This window comes from Erinaceus europaeus, chromosome 4, assembly GCF_950295315.1.
Source record: "Erinaceus europaeus chromosome 4, mEriEur2.1, whole genome shotgun sequence".
Lineage (NCBI taxonomy): Eukaryota > Metazoa > Chordata > Mammalia > Eulipotyphla > Erinaceidae > Erinaceus > Erinaceus europaeus.
In genome coordinates, this window is record NC_080165.1 from 145398620 (window position 1) to 145410839 (window position 12220).

General features: G+C 43.9%; 1 protein-coding gene across 6 annotated transcripts in view; it reads right to left on the reverse strand.

Moving 5' to 3' along the window:
• ATG5 (autophagy related 5) overlaps nt 1-12220 on the reverse strand; it is a 100488-nt gene that overhangs the window by 68661 nt on the left and 19607 nt on the right. For all 6 annotated transcript variants that reach the window (XM_060190694.1, XM_060190698.1, XM_060190695.1 and 3 more), the window contains 2 exons: nt 10836-10914; nt 1288-1450 (listed from right to left, as the gene is read on the reverse strand). In XM_060190694.1, the coding sequence (XP_060046677.1) occupies nt 1288-1450; nt 10836-10914 (242 nt within the window). The remainder of the gene's footprint in view (nt 1-1287; nt 1451-10835; nt 10915-12220) is intronic.

Consider the following 12220-nt stretch of genomic DNA (forward strand, 5'->3'; position numbering starts at 1 on the left):
TGCTCTACATACACAAATGAATAAGCAGTGTTTACGGCCTTACGAAAAAAAGAACAAACATTTTTATAAAAGGAAGGAGAAGAGCTCAGAGCTGGGTGGTGGCCACTGGGTAGAGCGCACACATCACCGTGCACGAGGGCGTGGGTTCAAGGCCTGGCCCCATCTGCAGCGGAGAAGCTTCACAACTGGTAAGAGTAGTGCTGGTGGTGACCCCACCCCGCACCCCGCTTTACCTCTAGCTTTATCTTACCCGCTAGAAGAAACAAAAAGGCTGTGTGCGGGGTGGAAACAGCGGAGTCATTCAGGCAAGAACACTGGTGGAAACTTGAGAGAGAGAGAGAGATGTAACAAGACTAGCCATATATTGATAACTGATGGGGCCAAATAAGAAATACTTTGGAGCTCATCATGCTCTCATCCATGTCAGAGTACTGGAAACTTTATTAAAGACAGAGCTGAGTCTGAAAAACCTGCGATCACCATGTCTTAGTAATATTTCTATGACTTACTGATTTCTAGAAATCCAATGATCTCTCACCTAATTCCTGCTTACAAAGAAAAAAAAGGAGGGGAGGGGGACCAGGAAATGAAGAAAGAGAAAATATCAAACACTTTTATTTCTAAGAAGTTCTTCTGGAATTGAGAATTCATGATCAGAAGACAAATGTATGCACCACTTTACTGTCAATGAACTTGAGTCTTATGGGATATGAACACCTTCACACTTACAAGAAACTCCAATTTGGAAAGATAACCAATCTGGGGGCCGAGCAACAGTGCACCTGGTAGAGCATATGTGTTACCTTGCCCAAGGACCTGTGTTCAAATCCCCAGTCCCCAAACTCAGCACTTTCTCCAAAAATTAAACACAGAAAGTTTCTATCATCAGATGTGATGGCCAGAGTAATCAGCCTAATGCTAGGATCTCTAAACTGAGGGTTGCCGACAGTACAGTGTATAAGATAACAGAAGTTCCTTTATAAAACCGTGTGTATGGAAACGGAACTCAAAACTTGGGACAACCGTGGTCCTGGAGGTGGTACAGTGAATAAAGCATTGCATTCTCAAGCAGGAGGTCCTGAGTTGGATCCCCAGCAGCACATGTACCAGAGTGATGTCTGGTTCTCTCTCTCTATCTCTCTCTCTCTCGTTGATAAATAAATAAAATATTAAAAAAAAAAAAAACTTGTAACGATCAACCTTAAAATGTACCGATTCCTCAGAGGATTTTAGCTTCTTCGCACTTTGTACAATGAAGTCAGGTGGCTTAAACGCTGCTGGACTCACCGTTCTGCAGTCCCATCCAGAGCTGCTTGTGATCTTTCTTCTGCATCTCATTGATTACTTGGCTTTTATGCTTTAGTGCATCAGCTTCTTTCACACAGGACATAAAGTGAGCTTCTACTGCATCCTTAGATGGACAGTGCAAAAGGTCCTTTTCTGGAAAACTCTATCAAGGGAGAGGGGAAGCACATATATAAGCAGGTGTGCACAGGGGTTCGGTGATGGCGCGCCTGGCTCAGCACACGTCGCCATGTGTAAGGACCCGAGGACAAGACCCCAGTCCCCATCTACACGGGGCAGAGGTGGGGGTGGGGCTTTATGAGTAGTGAAGCAGTGCTGTGGGTGAGTGTGTCTCTCTGCCCCACTTCCCTCTCACTTTCTGTCTAGAAAAGAAAGAATGAGAGGGGAGGCGGGAGGAGAGAAATGGTTGCTGGAAACAGTGGATTCAACATACAGGCATGAACCCCCCGTGACAGCCCAGATGGTAATAAAATTAACTAGTAGTCTAATTAATTTTAAAAGTAGTAAAACAGGGGCTAGGGAGACAGTACGATGATTATGGAAAATAATTTTTGTCTAAGGCTCTGAGGTCCTAGGTTCAATCTCCAGGACCACCACAGCTCATAGCTGAGCAGTGCTCTGGTCTCTTTATCTTCCTCTCTGTGCTCTTCTCAGTAAAATAAATAACAGAGCTTTTAAAAGTAATAAAACAGGTATACACATTACAAAATGGGCTTCCTCAAGAACTGCACTGCCTCTAGTTTCCCAATATATTTATTAAATCATCTTTTATCTTCTAGACAACCTCTGTCTTCCCCTCTTCTCAATTTCTCTGTCCTATCCAACAACAATGGCATCAATAACAACAATAATAAAACGACCAGGGCAACAAAAGAGAAAAAAATAGCCACCAGGAGCCGTGGATTCCACCGAGCCCCAGCAATAACTCTGGAGGGAAAAAAGAAAGAAAGAAAAAGAAACTCGAATTTCTGGATCAAGAGGCTTAATCATGGGAGTCAGGCGGCAGTACAGCAGGTTAAGCATACGTGGCGCCAAGCGCAAGGACCGGCATAAGGATCCATAAGGTTTGAACCCCGGCTCCCCATCTGCAGGGGAGCCCCTTCACAGGTGGTGAAGCAGGTCTGCCAGTATCTTTTTCTCCCCCTCTGTTTTCTCCAGTTGTCTCCATTTCTCTCTATCCTATCAATAACAACAATAACAAAAGGGAAAATAAATATAAAATTTTTTTAAGTCTTAATCACTATATAATACCTTAACCATTACACTTCCTACATTAAGATCAAAATGCTTAAGATATTCATTATATCCCAACAAAATTTTACAAAAAAAAAAAAAAAAAGTTCTACAAATTCCTTAGTGAAAACAGTCAAACAGGAATGGCAGAAAACATGACTGTCTCAGCAGACAGCATAAGTTACCCAGATACAGAAGGCTCTTCTTATATGACTCAGAAACTCACAGTAGATGCCCTCCTACCAAAAGAAAAGCTACCTGACAACTTACAGAGATTTCCCACCCCCCCACCCCCACCCCCACCCCCACCAGCACTATGAATCCACAAGTCCTGGCGGCCTTTTTGTCTTGGAACCTCCCTCCCTTCTTTTTTGGAGAGAGACACAGAGAAGTTGCAACGGAGACAGTGAGGGAGAGAGGAGAGAGAGAGGCACGTGCAGCGCTGCTTCACTGATCTCGCTGGGTCCCAGCACGTGATGAACAGTGGCCACTTTACCAGAGGTGCCACCCACTGCCTGGCCCTCTCTTCCAAAGATTTCTAGAGTTTAAGTTCCTTTTTTTTTTAAAGTATGACTCTCTCTATATATATATTTTAAAAATACTTTATTTATTTCCTTGTGTTGCCCTTGTTGTTTTATTGTTGTAGTTATTATTGTTGTTATTGATGTCGTTGTTGTTGGATAGGACAGAGAGAAATGGAGAGAGGAGGGGAAGACAGAGAGGGGGAAAGAAAGACAGACACCTGCAGACCTGCTTCACCGCCTGTGAAGCAACTCCCCTGCAGGTGGGGAGCCGGGGTCTCAAACCGGGATCCTTATGCCACCACGTGCGCTTAACCCGCTGCGCTACTGCCCAACTCCCCAGTTCCTATTTTTATGTTTTATATCCATCCCTACCTATTTTTGGAAGGATCAATTACATTTTTTTTTCTTTGAATGTAGGTATCTAGTTGTCCCAACACCATTTGTTGAAACACCTTTTTCTTCCTTCACTGAATTGTCTAGATATTCATGTAGAAAATAAACTGTCGGGGTCTGGTGGTGGCGCACCTGGTTGAGCGCACATGTTACAGTGCACAAGGACCCAGCTCCGAGCCCCCGGTCCCCACCTGCAGGGGGAAAGCTCTGCGAGTGGTGAAGCAGGGTTGCAGCTGTCTCTCTGTCACACCCTTCCCTCTAGATTTCTGGCTGTCTCTATCTAATAAACAGAGATGATAAAAAAAATTAAAAAAGAAAATAAGCTGTCAGTGGGAGTAGGAGAGAGAATGTGTGTGTGTGTTTTCACTTTCATTTCTTTGTCTACCTTTATCTTAAGTACTAAGCAGCTTAGGTTACTGTAACTTGGAACTTAAGAAATTTGAGTCTAATCATTATTTCTTTAAAGTGAGTGTGTGTGTGTGTGTGTGTGTGTGTGTGTGTGTGTGTGTGTGTGTGTGTGTGTGTGTGTATTTTGTCTCCAAGGTTAACAGTTGGGCTCGGTGCCTGCACTACAAATCCACTACTCCTGGAGGCTATTTTTTCCCCTTTTTTGTTGCTCTTGTTGTTTTATTGTTGTTATTATTGATGTCATCGTTGTTGGATAGGACGGAGAGAAATTGAGAGAGATGGAGAAGACAGAGGAGGAGAGAAAGACAGATACCTCAGACCTGCTTCCCCGCCTGTGAAGCGACTCCCCTGCAGGTGGGGAGCCCAGGCTCGAACTGGGATCCTTACGCCGGTCCTTGAGGTTTGTGCCATGCACTTAACCCACTGTGCTACCGCCCGACCCCCAAAATGTTTTCTTCTGATCCACATTCTCTATCCTCTCTTCTCTTGGGACTCCAATTACGTGTTGTCAGATTGCTTGGTAGTGTCCTATATGTCACTGGTACTCTGTCCTGTCCCATCTCCCCTGATTTTCTTTGTTCTGTTCTTCACACTGGATAATTTTATACATCCTTCTCTAAGTTCACAGGGCCTTTCTGGGGCCTTTTCTACAACTTAACATTTCTTGGTAAGTCCATCTCACAAATGTTTCACATCAGGTCTAGTTCTCTCCAGCGTTAGTTTTTAAAACATGTTTAATTTACTGAGTTCTAATAGTTGCTTACTTTTTTTTTTTTTTTTGCTAATTTCAAAACTGCAGCACTGCAAGGTCAGTTTTTGCTGACAGCATTTTTACTTCTAGATATGGTTCAAATTGTGCTGCTTCTATGCATGTCTAATAGCTGCTGTATGTACAGTGCGATAAATATGGTGAAAGGATTCCAGACTGTACCTTCTTGTTCAGTTTTTTTTCCTCTGCCTAGTGTCTCTCTTTTTTACTCTCAAAGCGCTTACTTATAAGCTCTCTTAGGACAGATTCTGAGCAATCCTCACTCTGTAGTAGGAACTGGTGAAGCTTTTCTGTAAAAGGGCTAGACAGTAAAGGTTACTGGACCCGTGAGTCATAGCCTCTGAAGCTAGTGCTTAACCCTGTTTCAGACCAAAAGTGATACGCAAATGAATTAGCATGGGTGGTTGTATTTCAACACCGCTTTATTTATGGTCACTATGATTTATAGTTCACAAAAATTTAGTAGCATTTTTTCAGTGATTAAAAATATGGAAAAAAAATCCTGTGGGCCAGATTTGATACACGAGTCATAATTTTGCCAGCACATGTTCTGAGGTAAGATCCTTACTCCACAAACATGTTCAGTATGTTCAGAGTCTGTCTGTCCATCCTGGAGGAGCTAGAACCCAACAACCCAGGCATCGTGGAATTTTTACCACTCTGAACCTCCTACATCCACGACTTGTGCCTATGCTACCCATTAAGTTAAGCACCCTGGGGGGGAACTCACTCAGAACTTTGGGCCTCTCTTCCAGGACACCCAGCCTGGCAAATTCTAGATGCATTAGCCCCTTTCTGCAGCATTTCTTGCTGTGCTTGAGTCTGGTACTTGCTAAACAGTAAGAAAAATGTTTCAAATCACAAAAATGGGCTGACTAGGGGGCTCACCTGGTTACTCTTCTGCCTCTCTAATGTCCAATGCCTGGAAAAAAAAAACAGCTGGGCTTCATATATTTTGTCCAGTTTCATAGCTGATTATGACTGAAAAAAAAATTCCTCTTTAATCACTGTCATAATTGAAAGCAAAAGTTAATCTCCATAAATACTTTATGGATTGATAGCTAACCAAACCATATTTCATAGAATTTTAGGTATGTGTGACCCTCTGTGATGTCCATCCACCCTCCTGATGTTCACACATTGCTCTAATTCCTTGCTAAGGAGTATGAGCAGGCCACGTGAGTTTAGCCACAAGGACATGGTAAAGGGAATCAAATACTGCTCCTATGATTCAATCACTTTCTATAAGAGTTCAGTCTTGCTGAGAGTCTAGCTTACTGACCCAAGGCAATAAGCTGCTATGTGTGTAAGTCCACATAGCAAAGAACTTTACGGATCTGCTAGGTGCTGGCTGGAACCTCTAAATTGATAGCCAGCAGGAAGACTGACTCTAGAGTTCTGTGATCACACAGAAATTAATTCCACCGGGACCCGAGTGAATCTGGAAGCAGATTCTCAAGTCTCTAGGTGAAACTGCAGTGTAAGTACCACAGTGATTACAATTTTGTGAGAAGCTGAGCAGGAAGTCCAGAGACGTCTCCGTGGCAGAAGGTGTGAAATAGACATGTGCTATTTTTTGCGGCTGCATTTACGGTAATGGATCACATGACAAGAGAGAATATAAAATGCTGTTGCCAACTACAAAATAGCCACAGGTACTTAAGAGGAATCTAGGCAGAAGTATGGGAGAGGACACTCAGTGTATCAAATAATAGGGAAGACTACTTCTGGTCTGGGTCCCTCACACACAGTAAAAGCTGCAAGGACATTGTCAATATTCCCAGAGAGATATTGTGGCTTTCTGCTTGGCAAGAAAGAACCTGTCCATCAGAAAAGGGATGTGGCTGGCCATGTACGTCCACCTCAACAGTCCAGGCACTGGCAGTGCCCAAGAGAGATACTGGCTGGCCAACAACTTTACTTTGTCTAGTGCAGCCACTCAGCGGTGTTCCGTATAGAAGCACTGACCTTTATGCCGACCCTATTTCGCCAAAGAAATGTTGTAGATGTTTCTTTCTGCCAAAATTTAAACTTTCACTCTTGGCAACTCAGAAACAGACCAATTATCACGAAAGGAAAAAAAAAATTACTGCTGGTTTTATCTACTCTGTTAAACTTGACTTAGAATATGCATTAGGGGGCTGGGTGGGGGCACACTTGGCTGAGTGTACACTTTACAGTGTGCAAGGACCCGGGTTCAAGCCCCCTGTCCTACCTGCAAGGGGAGAGCTTCACTAGTGGTGAAGCAGGGCTGTAGGTGTCTCTCTGTCTCTCTCCCTCTCAATATCCCCCTTTTCTTCCAGATTTCTGGTTGTCTCTACCCAACAAATAAAGATGATTTTAAAAAAAGGAATTAAAAAAAAAAAGAATATACATTTGAACTAGGCATTATACCTTTACCTCCACTGATAAGTTTTTTGAATCACACTACTAACTTCCCTTTTTAGAAATCCCAAAGGTAACTGTAAGTATATAATGCACCTAAAGGATCAATGAAAAAGAAAAAAAAAATGATCGGGGGGGCGAGGTGGTGGCGCCACGCACCTGATTGAGTGCACATGTTACAATGCACAAGGACCTGGGTTCGAGACCCCCACTCCCCACATGCAGGGAGAAAGCTTTGCAAATGGTAACGCAGGGCTGCAGGGTCTCTCTGCCCCTCTTCTCCTCTATCTAGCCCCTCCTCGATTTCTGACTGTCCCCACACAATAAATAAATAAAGATTAAAAAAAAAAAATCACAGTGACAGAGAAACAGAACAAAGGTAGCAAAACGCTAACAAGCAGAAAATCTGAATGAGAAATATGAGGGCATTCACTGGACAGCACTTAACTTTTCAAATATAATTTTAAATTTTAACAGAAAATTGAGGAAAGAAAAATAAGGTGATTTTGTTACTAGGCTAATCAACCTTAGAAATCAAAAATGTAAAGGTAGGTAAACCTGTAAAAGATGCCACTATGTTTTGCTAAACAGGAAAGAGAATTCAGAATAGATACCCAGATCTCTAAGCTTTGTAAGACATCATTTCTTTGTGGATGAGAGAGGGGGAGGAAAGGAGAGAACCTGAACATTTCTCTGGCACATGTGATGTCAGAGTTCTAACTTGGGGCCTCATACTGACTTACAGGAGTGGAGGGGATTGAACCTGGGACCTCTGAGCCTCAGGATGAAAGTCCTCTGCATAACCATTATCCCTTCCCTCATCACCATCCACACTGCCAACGATTTCCCTTGAAATAGGAGCTTCATTAAAGAAATTATATGTCAAGTGGCAAGTGTGAATACCCAAGTGACAAGCCATTTGTTCAAATATTTAAGAAACACGCTTATTTGATCAGAGTTAATAAGTTGGCCTGTATCATTCACAACAGTGTTACCTGAAACTGGTATTCTTTGAATCCCTTGAATGGGTTTTGAGAGCCACAGCCAACTTTTTTAAAAAATTATTTTTATTATCTTTATTTATTAGATACAAACAGCCAGAAATCAAGACTAGGGGGTGACAGAGAAGGAGAGAGACAGAGAGACACCTGCAGCCCTGCTTCACCACTTGTGAAGCTTCCCCCTGCAGGTAGAGACTGCAGGCTCTAACTGGGTCTTGGTGCACTGTGCCGTGTGCTCAACCGGGTGCACCACCACTGGCCCCAAGCTAGACAACTTTCAGAAGCAATATACTAATCCAATCATAGCAATTCTGTATCGCTCCTATTTTCACTGTAACTCAGAGTCATTTAGTGAATAATTATGGAGAGCTTAGCATCTCGTGCCATCCAGATACCCTGCGGTGTCTGAGCGAGTCACGGCGCCATTCCTGCAGGCATCCCAAACCCCCTTACAGCACCCGGCTGGCACACAGCACGCTCTCAATACCTAGTGAATGAGCGAATACGTGGGGATAGTCACGATGCATTTTAACTTAAATTTCCAAAAACAATGGTAGAGTGCCTCACATACATAAGCTAGTCATTTAAATTATTTTCTGTTAAATGACTTCTTAGGCAATCTGGAACCTCTATTCTTAGGCTTAGGCATACACACACACACACACACAGACACACATCGGCACTTCTTGTTTTGCATGGTATCATGGTACTGAAACTTGTGTGTATCAAAACCATATCCTCACTTGGTGTGGCTCCAGGGTAACTAAAGCTTGTAGAAGCAGAGTACTGGGAAAAATACAAGACTGCAACTCCTAGGGAAATAAATGCCAATGAGCCACAGGCTTGATTTCAATAAAATGGGCAGGAAAGTGTCTTAGGATGGATGCCTTAGCAGTCTTCTGGTAGTGACTTCTTGTTGGAAAAGTTTTCTGGTCCCAGACTTCTTGGTATTTGTTGTTAGTAGAAATTCTATTGATTTTTACCTAGAGGCTCCATGTTTACAAAACATGTCTGGAGGTGCCCAGGAAGTAAGGCCACGGGCTCTCCTTTTGGTCACAGCATCCCCCCATTCCCGTCCCCAAGGGCAGAAGTAAGAGGAAGGTCAGTTATAATGGCAGCCCGCAGGCCTGGAGATTATGCAAAATGCCACTCTGTAACTCACACCTCTACTACTTCCCTGCAGGCTTTGGGCTTTGTGCACAATAGAGTGACCTGAATACTTCTTGAGGCCTCCGATAACTGCACCTGACTCAGAACATTCAGGCACAGACCACTGTAAGCAAGGTTAACACAGTGATGTCCCCCATGCCTTGAAAGTAATGGCTGCATTGGCAACTGCTCTGTGGTGGTCACCTAGAAGCACCTGTGATCTTCCTTTTCCGTTTGATGTGACAGGATTTTTATCAAGCCTCTGCTGGAGTTCTGGTCAGGGGCACACCTGACGTTCCTCCACCTTGAGGCGTCCGGTGCTATTCCTCCTGAAGTGATCTTCTCTCAACCCTGGGACATGTCTTCGAGGTCCTAGCATCTGGCTACGGTTCTGCTACCTGCACATAAGCCATGGCTTCTAGTGAGTGACCCTGCCGGGGAAGCGGAGCAATGTCTCCCTTCCACAATCCACTGCCACTCGAGAATCACTGTCAACTAATGAGAGGAGTTTTGATCTCCCAGTGATCTCTGAATTGTTTAGGAGGTGGGAACAGAGATGCAAGGTAGCTAGGAGGAAAAAGACTTTTTCAACTTTAACAATAAACTATTCTCTCTGTCCAATAAAGATAATAACAAAAAAAGAAAAAAGAAAGAAATCTATCCTCTTTAAAAAACAAGAGGAATAATATTTTTTAAAATAGACTTAGACCAAGTCTCCAGGCTTCTCTTCCCTAATCTCTTTCTGAAGTCGATCCAAACAGCGTTGAAGCTGTTCCACAACGTTAGACTGGCCCTTCACTCCCATGCTCCCCTCTGTTCTTGGGGTTGGGCTTTCTGTGTGTGTCCCTCTCTCCAGGTAGCCGGTAGGGGTGTGTGTGTGTGTGCGTGTGCGTGCGTGCGTGTGCATGCGTGTGCGCGTGCGTGTCCCTCTCTCCAGGATTACCACTGGGGCCCACACCAGCACTACATATCCGGGGTGTGTGTGTGTGTGTGTGCGCGTGCGTGTGCATGCGTGTGCGCGTGTGTGTCCCTCTCTCCAGGATTACCACTGAGGCCCACACCAGCACTACATATCCAGGGTGTGTATGTGTGCATGTGTGTGTGTGTGCATGCGTGTGCACGTGTGTGTCCCTCTCTCCAGGATTACCACTGAGGCCCACACCAGCACTACATATCCATTGCTTCCAGCAGCCATTTTGCCCTTCTTTTTCTTTCTATTTTTATTAGACAGGACAGAAAGGAATTGAGAGACAACAGGGAAACAGAGAGGGAGAGACACACCTGCAGACCTGCTTTACCTATGAAGCACCCCCCCTGCAGGTGGGGAGCAAAGCTCGAACCCGAGTCCTTGCACATGGTAATGCGTGTGCTTAACCGGGTGTTTCACCACCCCTATTTGATTTTTAAAGGAATATAAATATTACAAAATGTAACCGTAAATGTACTGTGTACTAACAGTAGAGGCATTCATACAGTAAATGTTTAAAATGATCTGACAGGAATTCAGAACACATTAAAAGATGTTTTACAAATGAACACTAATGGCAATTCAGCAATTCGCAAGCGTCATGGGACAAGCAATAAACAAGTTTCACTTAAAAATCTACTCTAAATCCACGCACTAAGGGCCACGTGTGGGACAAGTGGGAAATGCCATTTCAACTATACCTTAAAATGTACAGTGATGTTCCAAGGAAGAGCAGAACTTGATGCGAGGAGATCAAAGAGCAAACCAATTGGATAATGCCTGAAAATGAAAGAGCAGATTCTCAGAGAATGAGGACTTAGCATCCTAACTACAGCTCCAGAAAGAATTCTAGCACACGTCGTAACGCCGGCCATTAGGGGTGACTGACTACAAGTCACAGCAAGGTAAGGTTTTATCGACTGGTCTGGGCAAGTAAGCTCGAGAGTAATTCCCAGGCATCAGACTGTTTGAACTGTAACCAGCTGATTTACAGCCAAAGCTCGATACAGATGATGGGATTAGCTGAGGGATCTATCAGCCAGGACTGCTTCAGTATCCAGTTATCAGCCCAGCACTTATACTGGGCAAGCAAGTTTAAATATAGCTTTTATTTCTAAAGCAACTTAGAATTTTAGAAGCATGATGAGCCAGAAAGGCATCAAAAAATGCATTTAATCACCTATTTTTGTGGCTATGACTTAACACTACAGCAGAGATATTTCTAGGATTTTGTTTATGCTTACACATCTAGGTGTGGATCAGAACCATTCTTTATAAAGCATATTGTAACAATTTTCCACATAACATAATCAGCATTTTCCAAAGTCACTGAATGTTTCTGCAAACTAAAAAGTTTAAAGAATTTATATCAGTCCCCCCAATGAGAACATTTTCTAATACGGTTATATTATAGTGACACTTATTATTTACAAATAAACAAAAGTCAATACAAACCTTGCAGATTTCAAAGAACAAGACTCATTTTTAAAGTCATTCTTTCAGGCTGTGGAGTCACCACAGGAGTAGACACCAGACCTGCATGTCTAAGACCCCAGAAGCCCCGAGCTCAGTCCCTGGTACCAGCAGAAACCAGCGCTAGCAGGGTTATGCATAAGCATTCTCTCCCTCCCCATAAAAATAATTTTTATTTCTTTTTTTTTAATCTTTATTTAATGGACAGAGACAGCCAGAAATCAAGAGGGTAGGAGGTGATAAGAGTGGGACAGAGACAGAGAGACACCTGCAACCCTGCTTTCAGTACTCGTAAAGTTTTCTCCCCTGCAGGTGGGGACCGGGACGCGAACCTGGGTCCTGGAGCATCGTAATACAGGCGCTCAACCAGGTGCGCCACCACCAGGCCCCCCAAAATAATTATTCTGGGCAAGTCAGTCTTATGCCTGTGCGAGTTCCCTGCCCCGGCAGCACTGTCATCCAGGTGTCTGGCACCCCGATGCGGTGCAGGGACTTGAGGGAGGCAAGGCAGGCACCCCTCCAGTGAGCTACTCCCCTGAATGTGCTGTATCCACCTACCCCCATCCCCCGCCAGCACGTGCGCTTGTGTGTGTGTGCGTGTGTGTGTGTGTGT